Raw genomic sequence first — 15052 nt, 5'->3', positions numbered from 1 at the left:
TGGACGAGATGGCTCAGCTTCCCGAAGATTTGGCCCCCGCCCGGAAGGAAATGACCCTAGCATCCTAGGACCGATGCTACGCGTCCTCCGCAAAGTCCAGAAGCTCACGCTCCAGAACCTAGAAGGGCGAGCCAAGCGACGGGAGGAACTCCGCAGGGGGCGTGGTCGGGAGGCGGGGCCTGGATTTCCCGGTTCCGCAGAGGCAGGCTGCGTGCTTGCGCAGCACGTACGAGCGGGGGTGGGGCAGGCAGCCGGGCGGGCGGCGGAGGCACGGGGCCTGGTCCCGCCGGCACCATGGCCAAGACCGTGGCCTATTTCTACGACCCTGACGTGGGCAACTTCCACTACGGTGAGGGAACAAGGTGGTACGCGAGGGGTTTCGGGACGCGGAAGTTATGAGGCGGGGGTACTACAACTCCAGCGAAGGGTACTGACGAACTCTTTTCCCACCCCCAGGGGCAGGGCACCCTATGAAGCCCCATCGCTTGGCATTGACCCATAGTCTGGTCCTGCACTACGGTCTCTATAAGAAGATGATCGTGAGTCCCAACATCGCTGTTGGGTTTTGAGGGTGGGGGCGAGCTGGGCGGCCCTAGGATAGGTGGGCTGCACTGAAAGCACAGGGTGCGACCTACCCTTGGGATGGGGCGGAGGCTGGATTTCTGGAGTCAGGAACACCCACCTTGTGCGTAGTGTTGGTGGGTGGATCCACCGACTTAATGGGAGTTACTTCTTCATCTTAGATCGCTAACCTTTGACCTCAAGTGGACCAACCTCTGGCCTATGGTTAGGGTGGAGTGGGGCTGGTTTAAAGGCAGATGTTTTCCTTTTCAGCATCTTAGGGTGTGGGCAGTGCTGTGGCTTCAAGAAAGAGAGAGGGGGCTGGATCACTGTATCTGGATGTGAAGTGTTCCCATCGGTTCCCACCCCTTCTCCGCAACCTCTCTGTGCCTCTGAGGAGCTAGAGCTCCAGGGAGGACTCCGCAGGCCTATGCGCAAATACCTATGTGTGTGTGAAAGAGAAGAGATGTCGTGGGTATTTCCTTATGAACTTAGAATACCCCCGCACAGTTCTACTTAATTGCTCCCATCTCCCAGATATGCACATGGGGACAGATAATCCCAAGCTTGGATTTTATAGTTGTGATAGGCGATTATAGCAGTTAAGTTTAGCCCTCTTGGGTCACAAGGGGAATTGGACAACAGTATGAACAAGTGTTGCCCACTGTTTGTGCTGAGGCACAGAAAAGTGAAATGGTTATAGAAAAGACTGAGGTGATGTTAGTGCATGATTCTATGAATCCTTTGAAATTGTTTGCTGGTATGTACCTGTGTGCATTTTCTGGGGAGAGAAACTTTTTGTTCTAGCCTAGTTTCTAAAGAACTGTGTGAACCCCTCAAAAGATAATAAATCTCTGGCTTAGCACCTTGGCCCTTTGGTTTTTAATTAGAAGGTTGTCACAAATCCTGTATTATTTAACTCCAAAATTAAGAACTCCAAGGAGAGAAAGGATGGCATCAGAGCCAAGGGGAGGAGATGAGTATGGAAAGAATCAAAACTAGGAGGTCCAAGGAAAAGTGCAGTGGATCAGGGCTCAAGGTTGAGAAGATGGGAAAGATTGGGCTGGAAGTGGGAAGAAGGCAAGCCCACTGGTCTTTAGAAGGTTTGATCATAGTACCCCACCTGGCTAATCAGAGCCTCTCATCTTTACTGATGTTTGTTTCATATAATAGCAAGGATTGCAGCAGTGATAGGACCACTGCTGTGTGTGGTTTTGGACACTCCGCGGGGCTGGGGTCAGTGTGGGCAGTCTCAGCCCAATGAATAGGACTGACCTTGCCTCCATTCACCTTGTTTTCCATCCCGAGGTCTTCAAGCCATACCAGGCCTCCCAGCATGACATGTGCCGCTTTCACTCTGAGGACTACATCGACTTCTTGCAGAGAGTCAGCCCCACCAATATGCAAGGCTTCACCAAGAGCCTTAATGCCTTCAACGTGGGCGATGACTGGTGAGGGGAGGCCTGGGATTTTTAATGCCAGCCATTTCAAGGAGAATGCTTGAATGAGGTCTCCTGGCAGCAGTGGGAACATATGAAAGGGGTCCTGTTTGTCAGTGAATCATCATTTACTCATTTGGTTTTTTTCAACAAATATTTATTGGTTGTTTGCTCTAGGCCAGGCCCTGTGCTAAGTCCTGTGAAGGAGAGGTACATGGCCAACTGTGAGAGTGTATACTTGGGAGAATTACCTGTCATGGGTATGGGGTTGTCAGTGGAGGCTTTCTAGGGGAAGTAACAGAGGTTAAGCTGAGATCTGAAGAAAGAATAGGAAGTAATTAGGTGAAAGGTGGTTGGGAAGACACAAGGTGAGGCAGGAATGTCATTGGGTATCAGGGACAATCTGCGCTGAGGGTTTGTGCGAGTGTGGTATGCCACTCATTTGAGAAACAGAAAAAAGGTCAACCACATTTTATGAAGGAAAGAGTGATCGGAATCAAGGCTAAAGAGATGCTTAGAACCTTTAAATGGTAAATAGCCCTATTATTAATTGAGGCTCTTACCCCTAGAGTAGACAGAAATTATCAAAGTGTTTTAAAAGTAAGAGAGTGATTTACCCTGAGAGAAGTTTACATTGAACTTTTCATACAAAGAAGACTCAGAGTTAGGTCCTTTGGGGAAGGGAGTGGATAACAAAGATAAGCCATGATCCTTGCTTGCATTCTTGTATATATTCATGAAAATGTAATAGTCATAACAGTTACCATTTACTCAATTTATTTTTAAACTTTTTATTAGGAAAATTTCAAACATTTCGAAAGAATAGTACTGTAAACTCCCCTATATCCATCACCACCTGCAACATTTATAAACAAATGATCAATCTTACTTCATCTGCATCGCAGATCATTTTAAAGCAAACCTAACATTTTTGAAATGACATGTAAATACTTGATTGTGTATCTCCAAATGATACTCTTAAAAAAGAACTGTACATGCTTGAGTGTATGGGTGGCTCAGTCAGTTGAGCGTCCAACTCTTGTTATTAGCTCAGGTCATGATCCCGGGGTCTTGGGATCAAGCCCCATGCCGGGCTCCTCACTGAGCATGGAGGCTGCTTAAGATTCTCTCTCTGCCTCAACTCCTGCTGTCTCTCCCTAACTCTAAAAATTAAAAACAAAAGAAAACAACCCCCCCCCCGTACACATTGTGATTATCACTCCTAAAAAATTAGCAGTAATTCCTCAATATCATCATATATGCAGTCAGTATTCAGATTTCTCCAACTGTCTCCTAAACTTTTCTTTCTTGCAGTTGATTGTATTTGGTTGATAACATTTCTTAAGACTTTTAATCTGTAGTGTTTCCTTCTCTACTTTGAATTTATTTCTTGAGGAAACCAGGCTGTTGATCTGTAGTTTCCTACAACAGCTACTGTTTATTGAGTACTTACTCTGCTATGCTCAGGTTTGCTGGTACATCCACTTAATTCTCACGTCAACAGTGAGATGTTATAGTCCTTTTAAGTTAGGCATAAGGATACCAAAATTTGAGGAGATTTACGTAACTAGCCTGAGTCACAAAACTGGTCAGTGAAAGTGGCAGGATTCAGTTCCAAAGCCCAGGTTTTCAAACACTTCAGTGTTCCCCGAAAGGTGTTGCCAGTGGAAGCACTCTGGGCTGGAAGATGGAAACCAAGTCCTTAGGCTGGCATTGACCACCTTCCCAGGCTTACCGTCATGTCCCTGCTTGCATTGGATTCCTTTCTGGAATGCCCTTTGCTCCTCTTTCAACCTCTCCAAGGCCTTCCTGGTCTTCATACCACCATGAAGTTTCATACCATGAAGACTTTCTTGACCACACGAGGCACAAAGTTCTGTCCTGTACACACTGCCCTCGTCTTTTGGTGTTTGATCGCATGCTGTCTTGGGAGCTTCCTTGGTATTTTTTTATTGCTGCTGCTGTTGGTTCTGAGCTAACTTTACAGGTGTCAGAATGCAGTCACCCTCAGGCCACAGCTGGGGCTCTGTAACTGCTCTCTGTGCAGTTAGGGAATACTACCTACCACTGGGCCCTTTGCACTGCCTCGGTTGTGCTGTCAGACTTAAGCTACAGTCACACCTATGTGTGTATTTCAGATGAGAATCAGGGATTTTTCCCTTTTAATTAATTGAGAATTAGTTAATTAATTTTGATGGTTTTCAAATTAATGTACTATAAAAAACCCAATTATACTGCAAGGCTTTTAATGGAAAAAAACAAAACAAAACAATCCCAGATCTATCCCTCCCACCCATAAAATCCCTCTCCCCAGTGGCAGCCACTTTCAGGTCCTTAGCTATTTCTTCTGATATTTACCTTTGGATTTCAAAGCACTGATATTAATCTACTACTGTTCCTAATAATCTCTAATACTTAAGTAATGCCCTCTTTGTGTCAGGTACTATCCTAAATGCTTCACAGGCATTAGCTCATTTAATCTCATCAATCTCTGTGAACCAGGGTCTGCTATTGTCTCCTTTTTACGGATGAGGACACTTAGGCACAGAAACTTTATTTATTTAAATTTAATTAATAATTAATTAGTTTAGAGAGGAAAGAGCCAGAGCCTACATGCGTGGGGGAGGGGCAGAGATTGAGGGAGACAGGTGAGATCATGAACCTGAACTGAAATCAAATCAAGAGTTGGGTACTTAATGGACTGAGCCACCCAGGTGCCTCAGGCCCAGAAACTTTAAACAGCTTGTCCAATGTGATCATTACCAAGTGTTGAAGAGTCAGAGTTTGAACCTAGGTAATCTGGCTCCAGAATTTGTCTCTTGAATCGTGCTACCATATTATACTGCCTGTTGTAATGTGCTTGTATTGCTATTTTTTCACTTTACAACTTAAAGTGTTTTCTATTAAGCTCTTAGTATGGGAAATGAGCATTTAGTCTCCTCATACCATCACCCTGGCTTCCCCTTCCCTTCCACCTTCACAATATGTCACTATTTTTATTAAATAAGTATTCTATGTTTACATCGTTCTAACTTTGAAAAATTCACTTACTAGACAGCCAGATAGTATAGTATGATTTAATTTTTCTATTTGTACACCTTTTTGTTTTTCCAGGAGTCGATAATCACATTGTTTTTTCATTTGCTTAGTTTTCTAGGTATCAATTGTTAATTCTTCCCAGAACCTTTGAGAAATTATAAAACTCCCTACACCTCTTTTTTTTGTAGTCAAATGTATCAGCTGAACGATTATTTTTTGAGAACTAAAACTAGGGAGGGGTCTTTTAATCCTTTCCTTTTTTATAAGTCAAGTTTATAAAGGTAAATTTGCATACAGTAAAATTAACCCTTTTTAAAAATTTTTTATTTATTTATTTTGGGTAGAATAGGGGAGGGGCAGATAGAGAGAATCCCAGGCAGTCTCTATGCTGTCAGCATAGAGCCTGATGTGGGGCTTGGTCTCCCGAATTGTGAGATCATGACCTGAGCAGAAATCAAGAGGCAGATGCTTAACTGACTGAGCCACCCATGTGCCCCTAAAACTCACCTTTTTTAGGCTTGTAATTCTGAGAGTTTTAACAGTGTGTATCAAAGTATAGATTATTTCTATTATTCCACAAAGGGCTCTTATACTCTTACAGTCAGTCTCTTCTTTCCAGCTTAGCTCCAGGTAACTACTGATCTGAGGTCTGTCCCTATATTTTGCCTTTTCCAGAGTGTTATATAAATGGACCCATATAATATATAATGTTTTGTATCTGGTTTTAAGCCTCTCCTTTTTATAAAAAAAAGAAGGTAATAATTATAATTAACATCAACTTCCGGAGTACTAGGTACCACACGCTTTGTTAAAGAGTTTCTATAGTTTATCCTTATTACTTTCTGTGGGTTATCCTTATCCTTAAACTGTATATGGGAATACAGTTTTTTCTTAAAAATGTGTGATTCTAAAGAATATTATTGAACATTGTGTTAAAATCTGATATGCATAAAAGAATCTTTTAAGAATAACAAAGTTTATGTTCTCTCTTAATTTATTTCCTTTTTGGTGTGTTGCTTAAGTACCTAGAAGCTGCCTACTTTTCTCCCCAGCCAGGATGCAAACTCCCTGACAGAGTTAAATGTTTTTTTACTTCCATCCAGTGACTTGCACAGGGCTTGGTACATGGTTTGGTCCAAAATATTTGTTGAATAAATTTGCACATAACCTGGGTGCATAGGGTGTGGGGAGAAGGTTATTAAAGAATGGAGGTTGGAGGGGTTTGGAGTTAGGGGAGAGGTGTAGGAAGGACCTGGTTGGAAATAAAGAGCTCTGACTTGCTTCTCTTCCCTGCAGCCCAGTGTTTCCCGGCCTCTTTGAGTTCTGTTCCCGTTACACAGGCGCATCTCTGCAAGGAGCAACCCAGCTGAACAACAAGGTGACCATGGCCCTGAGTCCTGTTCTCCCTTTCCTATGGGTCCTTTCACTCAAGGCCTTAACCCTGAGCCTGAGCTTCCAGCTTTGGGGATGGACAAGGAGGACTGTGAGTTGGGTGTTTGTCTTTCAGATCTGTGATATTGCCATTAACTGGGCTGGTGGTCTGCACCATGCCAAGAAATTTGAGGTGAGTGAGGAGATGATGGGGGAGACAATGACTGCCCTAGGTAGGTGGTCAGGATGACAGTAGGGGGCAGCTGGGTAGAGGAGTCGTTCCTCTCTTTGTAAGACCACTGTCTCACTGTAGGCCTCTGGCTTCTGCTATGTCAATGACATTGTGATTGGCATCCTGGAGCTGCTCAAGTAAGTAGCCTGGGAGGAGTTGGAGGGACTTGTGAGACCTGCGGGTGAGGAGGTCTCTCAGATGGCACTGGCCCTGACCCTGGCCTCCACCCCCATACTAGCTTCTCCACAGTTCATAATGCTTTGCTCAGACTACATCCTCTGTGTGTTGCTGGAAACTCCCTGCTGCCTGCTCACATTTCAGTCTTCTCTGCACATCCCTCTCCTGTCCCTGCCTCCAGGCTGGAGCCCCAGGGTTGCCCATAGGGATGGCATTAGGTTTCAGTGGATTTGGGCTGAAGCAGACTCTTCATAATTCCAGACCTTGTTTTGGGAGGAGTGGGTTGGATGGTTTTCTTGCTGGAGTTCCATTCTACCTCAGACCCTGGCTTGGCCGTCATCCCAGGTACCACCCTCGGGTGCTCTACATTGATATTGACATCCACCACGGTGATGGAGTTCAGGAAGCCTTCTACCTCACTGACCGGGTCATGACAGTCTCCTTCCACAAATATGGAAACTACTTCTTTCCTGGCACAGGTATGGGAATAGGGATGACCGTCCCCTTTGCTCCTTCAGCTCTTTACTGTGATGGCCTCCTGCTTAACCTTCAGGTCTCGGCTCAGGTGGCCTCTCCTCAGAGAAGTCTCTCCTGACCACCACAGTTAAAAGTAATCCCTCCTTCCCCGTTACTCTGTCACATCCTCGTGCTTGCTTCTCTTAGAGCACTCACTGCTATTTGTATTTATTGCGGTGTTTTGTTTTGTTTACTGTGTCCCTCCTCATCATGCCCACCTGCCAAGAATATAAGTTTGGTGGGATTTCATTCATTTTTTAGTTCTTTTTACTACTAGATCCCCAGCGCCTAGTACACAGGTTGGCTCATAGTAGGCCCGCAAATATTATTTGTTGAATGAATGCAAGCCACGAGAGGTGGGGTGGCTCTAAGGAGTATGTGGTGGAGGGACATAGATGTAGTGAGAGGCCCTCAGGGTACGGGTTGGGGTTGAAGCAGCTGGGTTGTGAGTGCCCTCTGTGGATGGCTCCCACCCCCTACTCTCCACTTCCCTATAGGTGACATGTATGAAGTTGGAGCAGAGAGTGGCCGCTACTACTGTCTAAATGTGCCCTTGCGGGATGGCATTGATGACCAGAGTAAGTATTGAAGTCTTTTCCCTGCACGCTAGACCTCTTCTTTCTCTCCTTGAATTAACCTCTTCTGCCTGGTATTGTCTGCTATTGGGCCAGGTGTCCTTAAGGATGAATGGCCTTCAGAGGGACCATGAACCCCCCGGAAATTGTATGCAACATGTTATGTGTAGGTGCATTTTTTTGGGAAAAGGGTCATTAGCTTTCATCAGTCACTCAAATGGGTCTGGGACCCCATTCAGAAGTTCAGAACCAGTGATTTGGTTCTTTGGGTTGCCCCTTTTCCTGGGCTACATGCTCTCTCAACCCCCTTTTTCCTTTTGTTCCCTGTCTCCCCATCCCCTTGGGGTGCCAGGTGCCCATCTTTGGCCCTCTCCCAGGTTACAAGCACCTTTTCCAGCCGGTTATCAACCAGGTAGTGGACTTCTACCAACCCACGTGCATTGTGCTCCAGGTAATACTGTCAGTGCCTCCTCAAGAGGGCTCTGCCTGGGCTTAGGGGAAGAAAGCAGGGAGGAGGAGAGCCCCAGTATTGGTCAGGGAAAGGAAGTGAAGGACATCTGGGACGTTCTGATCGGTTATCTCACTGCAGCTGCCTGGGGTTTTGCTTTTTGCAGTGTGGAGCTGACTCTCTGGGCTGTGATCGTCTAGGCTGCTTCAACCTCAGCATTCGAGGACATGGGTGAGATTTGCCTTCCTTCCCTGCCCCCAGGTTTTCAAGTGGCTTTGGGCCTTGATACACGAAGTGGGGGTAGGTGGCAAATGGGCCATAGGAAGAATAGGGAGAGTCACTCCTATGCAGTGAGAAAGGCCCATGCAGAGGCACTGAGACAGGGAAGAGCTGGTGTAGCAGAGGAGATGAAGTCACAACAGTGAGGCAAGAACACAGGGAGCAAGCTGGAGGCAGTTTGGCTTGAGGCCTGTGAAGGCAGCCGTGGCAAGGTTGTACAGAGCCCTTACCTCATGGTAAGGAGTCTGGATTATATTTCAGATATGATGGGAAACTGCTGGAAGATTTTAAACAGGGAAGTGACATGATCCAACTCAGGTTTGAAAGTGACTGCTCTGGGGCGCCTGGTGGCTCAGTCGGTTAAGCGTCCGACTTCGGCTCAGGTCATGATCTCACGGTTCGTGAGTTCGAGCCCTCTGTCAGGCTCTGTGCTGACAGCTCAGAGCCTGGAGTCTGCTTTGGATTCTGTGTCTCCCTCTTTCTTTGACCCTCCCCAACTAGCACTCTGTCTCTGTCTCTCTCAAAAATAAATAAACATAGAAAAAATTAAAAAAATAAAAAGAGAAAGCGACAGCTCTGACTGCTGAATGCAGGAAGGATTGGGGTGGGGGTTGGGGACAGGAGTGGAGGTGGGAAGACCAGCTAGGAAGCCATTGGTGTCGTCCAGGCAGCAGATGCAGTGCCTGGGTTTAGGTGGAGAAGGTGACCAATGAGACGTACATGATTGGAGTTCTATTTTGGAGGCTAGAACTGACAGCACTTATTGGTGCATTAATGAGAATAGTTGATTAACAAGTAGGGTGTCAGGGTGGGTGTTGAGCAGGATGGAGGTGGGAGTGCACTTTGTTTTTTAAATTTTTATTGAGATACAATATGTATGTAATACAGTACACATATCGCAAGAGTATAAGTCAATGAATTTCATTACCTAGATCAAGATATGGAACCTTTTCAGGGCACTGGGGTGGCTCAGTCAGTTAAGTGTCCTGCTTCGGCTTAGGTCATGATCTCACAGTCCGTGAGTTTGAGCCCTGCGTTGGGCTCTGTGCTGACAGCTCAGAGCCTGCAGCCTGCTTTGGATTCTTCCTCTCTCTCTGCCCCTCCGCCACTCATGCTCTGTCTCTCTCTGTCTCTCAAAAATGAATAAATGTTAAAAAAAAAAATTAAAGGGGCACCTGGGTGGCTCAGTCGGTTAAGCGTCCGACTTCTGCTCAGGTCATGATCTCGCGGTCCGTGAGTTCGAGCCCCGCGTTGGGCTCTGTGCTGACAGCTCAGAGCCTGGAGCCTGTTTCAGATTCTGTGTCTCCCTCTCTCTCTGACCCTCCCCCGTTCATGCTCTGTCTCTCTCTGTCTCAAAAATAAATAAACGTTAAAAAAAAAAATTAAAGAAAAAAGATATGGAACCTTTACTAGTTCCCTTGTGCTCCTTCCAGGCAATAGCTAGAGATGTACACTTTGAGTTTTTAAGAACTTCCTCCAGCTATTCCCCTGGTTCCTTTTAACAGGGAATGCGTCGAATATGTCAAGAGCTTCAATATCCCTCTTCTGGTGCTAGGTGGTGGTGGCTATACTGTCCGAAATGTTGCCCGCTGCTGGTGAGCATGCTCCCTGATTTTCTTCCTCCCCCTTGTCCACTGTGAGTTGGGGGCTCCCTGAGAGATGGCCAGGTGGGCCCTTCAGCCCACTTGCTCAGCTGAGCCCACTCTGCTGTTTGGTTTCAGGACATATGAAACATCGCTGCTGGTAGAAGAGGCCATTAGTGAGGAGCTTCCCTATAGTGGTAAGGACCACCCCATGATACCCCATAGCAGGAAGCCATTCTCAGAAGACCCCTGAATAGCCTGGTTTGAAGGCAGATCAGAATTTTTTTCTTATTATTATTACAGGTTGGAAATTTGACACTCTAGGAGCTCTGCAGACTGAACTCCTAAGCAGGGAAAAGATTGGACAGCTCTTTTGCAGGGGGTTTGGATGGGAAGGAGATAGGTTGGGAAGTCTCAGGACCTGCCTGTCTCTGTCTAAGCCATACCTTCTCTCCTGATCTCCCTTTCCCTGCTTAGAATACTTCGAGTACTTTGCCCCGGACTTCACACTCCATCCAGATGTCAGCACCCGCATCGAGAATCAGAACTCACGCCAGGTCAGCAGCTTGGAGAAACTGAACACAAGGGTTGGGGGAGCCTAGGAGAGGTCCAGGATGAAATCAGAGAAACCAGAGAAGAGAGGAAAGTTCTTAGTTGTCACTATAACTCTTATCAGCTAGGAGGCAGCCTGGGTTCAAGTAGAGGCAATTGGGGTCAGGAGGAGGGACATTTATCAGGTGGGTACTGGAACTAGGATTCAGAAAGGGATTAGAACTAGGATGGTATGGGTGAAAGGTAGCTAGAAGTGTGGGTGCTCTGGGAATCCCTCACTCTCTATTCCAAATCCCAAATCAGTACCTGGACCAGATCCGCCAGACAATCTTTGAAAACTTGAAGATGCTGAACCATGCACCTAGCGTCCAGATTCATGATGTGCCTGCAGACCTCCTGACCTATGACAGGACTGACGAGGCTGATGCAGAGGAGAGGGGTCCTGAAGAGAACTATAGCAGGTCTGGGGCAGTGACTTGACAGCCGGGGCTTCCAACAGGCATATGGGGGAAATTAAGAGGGAAAAAGTAAATAGGAAGGCATTAGCTTGATTGCTTCTGGCTTAGCTCCTTTAGTACTTACTTTTTGGTCTGTTGCAATTCCACACTCTTGGTGTGTGTGTATGTGTGTGGGTATGCCACAAATAAGTAATTTATTGTCAAAATTTTAAACAACACCAAAATATGTTAAGCTTGCATTCACACAGTCCCAGACCAGTTTGACAAGTAACCACTGTTAATAGTTTGATTTCTATTTTTTCAGATAGATCTTTTTCAATAGATTATAAGTATACTACTCAACATACATGTATGAACACAAACACCTACACACTCATTCTCAGAGTTTGTGCATCTTTTGTTTTTAAATGTAAGTTGGATTATTCCATACAAGTTGCTCTACAATTTACACCTTTTTTTTTTTTAACAAAACAGCATATCTTTCCATGTGATTATGTATCGATCTGCTTCATTATTTTATTAGCTGTATAATATTGCATTGTGTGGGTGTAGCATAATCTAAGTACCACTTATGGCATTTACATTATTTCCCTTTTTTTTTTTTTTACCATCACAAAGAATATGGTGATGCACCCCCTTATACAAATATACGTCTTTGTATGCTTGTTTCAGTAGGCTGTGTGCACTAAAACTTTTTATATTTGTTGCCAAATTGCCCTCCAAAAAAATCTATAACAGTTTATAATATTCCCAGCATTTTACGTGCTTCTTCCAGGTTCAGAGCTCTACAGGTCATTGCTTATATACTCTCTAAGACCCTTTGAGATCTTTCCTCTGTTCATTTTTTTCAGGTGTGGTAATTATATTATGTCTTTTTTTAAGTCTTTATCTTTCTGAGATACATATTAAAATATTTACATGTACATTGAGTTAGGGAAAAAAAGAGATTAGAGCTTTTAAAAAATTTTTTAAATCCCAGAATAGGTTTTTCTGAAAAATGAAGGGAAAAGACAGCAGAAACAAGAAGTGTAGAAAGAGATGCACTTAATGGAGAACAGATATCCTTACTTGACTGAGGGATAACCACAGCTGGTTACCTGCACCTCCCACGCAGTGTTAGAGGTTCAAGCTGGCTCTGAGTGTGATGACCTTCTCAGTCCCTTCCGGAATCTGCTTCTCTTAGAGGTCAGCTTTCAGATTTCTCCTTTAGATCTGGGCTTTACTGCTTGGATCTTTGGAACCACTCTACTCCTCCTCCATGAACACCCTCTTCTTCCCACTCCTGGTTGAGGAGGTATCAGAACCTCTGGCCTAAGGATTCCTTTTGAATGCATCGCCTCCTTGTCAACTTCTCCAGGTCTCTGAAGCTTGACTTCTAGAATTGATTTTCTTAGAAACGTGCTTTGAAGTTTCTCCTTTTGGCAAAGTTTGGCTTTTTCATCTCTGGTTCTAGGCTGGTGTCTGGGCCTAGTCTCTGTATAATACTAACCCCTCTCAACAGCCAGCAGAAGCCTCAGGCCTCTTCCTGCCCTAAGCCCTACCTCACTGTGAGACCACTCACCGAGTTCCTGTTCTTTGATCCCTATAGTTCCAGCTTGCATAGCACTTGCAGAATTGTAATAGGAGTGACTACTTTTTGTGGATTTGCTAAGCATCAGACTCAATCCTAAGTGCTTTATATTAAAACATATGTATCTTCATGTCATCGTTCTACTGTCATCAGACAACCCTAAAAGGTTATCCTCAAATCACCAGAGGAGGAATCTGAGGCTCAGAGAGGTTAAGTAATTTGCCAAAGGTCCTACAGCTAGTTAAATATCAGGACTGAGAGTCAAGCCTGAGTCTCTGACCCCACATCTTTAACTCTTATGCACTCAGAGGTAACTGAGACATTGTTTACCAGGCAGATAGGGCTTTCCCTGACTTTGTTCTCCAGCTTCTCTTTGACGACTTTCTCCCTTCTTGCTCAGTTATCAGTGTGGGCAAGGTAATTCAGTTCTCAGTTACTCATATTCTCTCAGAGAGTAGTTTTCCAAAAAGAAAGAAACCCGTATTGAGTACTTACTGGGCACTGAGTTGCTTTCGCATCCCTTTCATCACTCTCCTTTACATTGCTCTTAGAACAAAGCCCCATTCTTTGACCAGGGCTTTAGAAAGCCCTGTGTGCTGGTGTTTGCCTATGTCCATGGACTTGTCTGTAACTACTCTCCTCCCTGCACACTGCTCCCAACTATCCTGGCCTCCATGCTCCTACTGGAATACATCAGTCACCCTCCACCTGATAACACTGTACTTGGTTTTCTTGCAGCTTAAAATGGGTTTCCACAGTTATTTGTCTGGCTAGCTCCTTCTCGGATTTGAAGTCTTACCTTAGAACAGCTGTCTGTAATAATTCTTCCTGAAGTTTACCCTTTTTCCCCCCTTCACTCTCATTCAGATCCCTTTATTTCTTTTTTTTTTTTTTTTTCAGAGCACTTTCCACCATGGTAAATTATCATCTTTATTTACTTACTTTGTTAGTTACTGTCAGTCTTGTTTATTTGGTGTTTTGAGGATAGGCAGAAATTTAACTGAACTTATTGTCTGCTGTATCGCTGTGGCATATGATGGTGGCTGGCATAGAGTAGTCCCTCAGTAAATGTTTATTGACTACAAGAATGGATGGAATGGATCGCTACCAGTCTCTGCCAACAGGAGAGGAGTAGTTCCTTGACAAAAGGGGCCTAAGACGTAGCTCCAGAGAGGGTGCCTGTGTGGGGGAAGATGAGAATTTGGGGAATAGGACCCTGACCTCTCTCCCTTGCTTTGCAGGCCAGAGGCACCCAATGAGTTCTATGATGGAGACCATGACAATGACAAGGAAAGCGACGTGGAGATTTAAGAGCAGCTGGGCTTGGCTCTAGCCCAAGGAATTCCTTTTTACCTCTTGTTTGGGTAGGAGGGAAAAGATGTGGCACCCACAGCCCTGGATGGTCACTTTCAGGGCTTTACCAGTGCTGGAGGAGGGTTTGGAGACCACACCTGGTTTTTGAACCACCTATCCCCTTTACTGTATTTCCCAAGGCCTGACAATGGTACTTATTAGGGATTGGATGGGGACAAGGATAACTTCCCCTAGGACATCTTGGGCAATGGGCCCTAGATGCTGTTCCCAGCTACTTTGGCCCCCTTATTCCTTTCCTGCTTCCCTCCAACCCAGAGACTTACAGGGATGAAGATGTTAGACGGGAGTAAAGTTGCCTCAGACTTTCTCCTTTCTTGGTTTCCCCTACAGCAAGCCTCGTTTTCAGTGCAGGTGAAGAGTGAGGGATTTTAGGGGTTTCTGGCTCTCTAACATCTTAACCCCAGATGATGGGAAATATGGTTTTGAGTCCGGGGAGGATGTAAAAATGTCTCTTTCTAACTTTTGGCTTTATGTCCATTTTACCACTGTTTTTATCCAATAAACCAAGTTGGTATTTTTTGTACCTTTTGCCTTCCTGGGAATATTATTAATTCTTGCTAGCTGCCTATATATGAAAGGAGAAGAAATGGGGGTCATGATGTATATAATAAAAATCATAGTTAACATTCATTCAACACTTGTCTTAGGCCCTGTGTATGAATTCTACGTGGATTATGTTACTCATATATAGGGAGTTCTTAGAGCATTCTGGTTAAGAGTTAGACAAACCTGAGCAATTACTAGCTTAAGAGAGGGAGTAGAAGATGACCTGATGTTTTGGAACCTGTATGTTTGGAATGGTAATGCTAGTTGGTGAAGATACACTGAGATAAAACGTCAAGTGCTTAGCATGGTGCCTGACAAGTGGTTGCTCATTA

General features: G+C 45.0%; 1 protein-coding gene across 2 annotated transcripts; it reads left to right on the top strand.

Moving 5' to 3' along the window:
* The first annotated feature begins 30 nt into the window (after nt 1-30).
* On the top strand, nt 31-14698 carry HDAC3 (histone deacetylase 3). Of its 2 annotated transcripts, none has more exons than XM_042937711.1 (15): nt 31-365; nt 457-539; nt 1870-2012; nt 6336-6417; nt 6547-6603; nt 6724-6779; nt 7165-7298; nt 7833-7913; nt 8288-8361; nt 8525-8589; nt 10143-10232; nt 10359-10417; nt 10698-10777; nt 11076-11233; nt 14042-14698. In XM_042937711.1, the coding sequence occupies exons 1-15, from the start codon at nt 74-76 to the stop codon at nt 14109-14111; spliced, it is 1524 nt and encodes a 507-aa protein (XP_042793645.1). In that variant the 5' UTR covers nt 31-73; the 3' UTR covers nt 14112-14698. The 2 variants fall into 2 exon arrangements, with proteins under 2 accessions (XP_042793645.1, XP_042793644.1); XM_042937710.1 differs by having other exon boundaries at nt 220-349.
* The last annotated feature ends 354 nt before the right edge of the window (nt 14699-15052 follow it).

This window comes from Panthera leo, chromosome A1 (genome assembly GCF_018350215.1).
Source record: "Panthera leo isolate Ple1 chromosome A1, P.leo_Ple1_pat1.1, whole genome shotgun sequence".
Lineage (NCBI taxonomy): Eukaryota > Metazoa > Chordata > Mammalia > Carnivora > Felidae > Panthera > Panthera leo.
The sequence above is the reverse complement of the archived record's forward strand: the minus strand, read 5'-3'. Positions and strand labels throughout refer to the sequence as shown.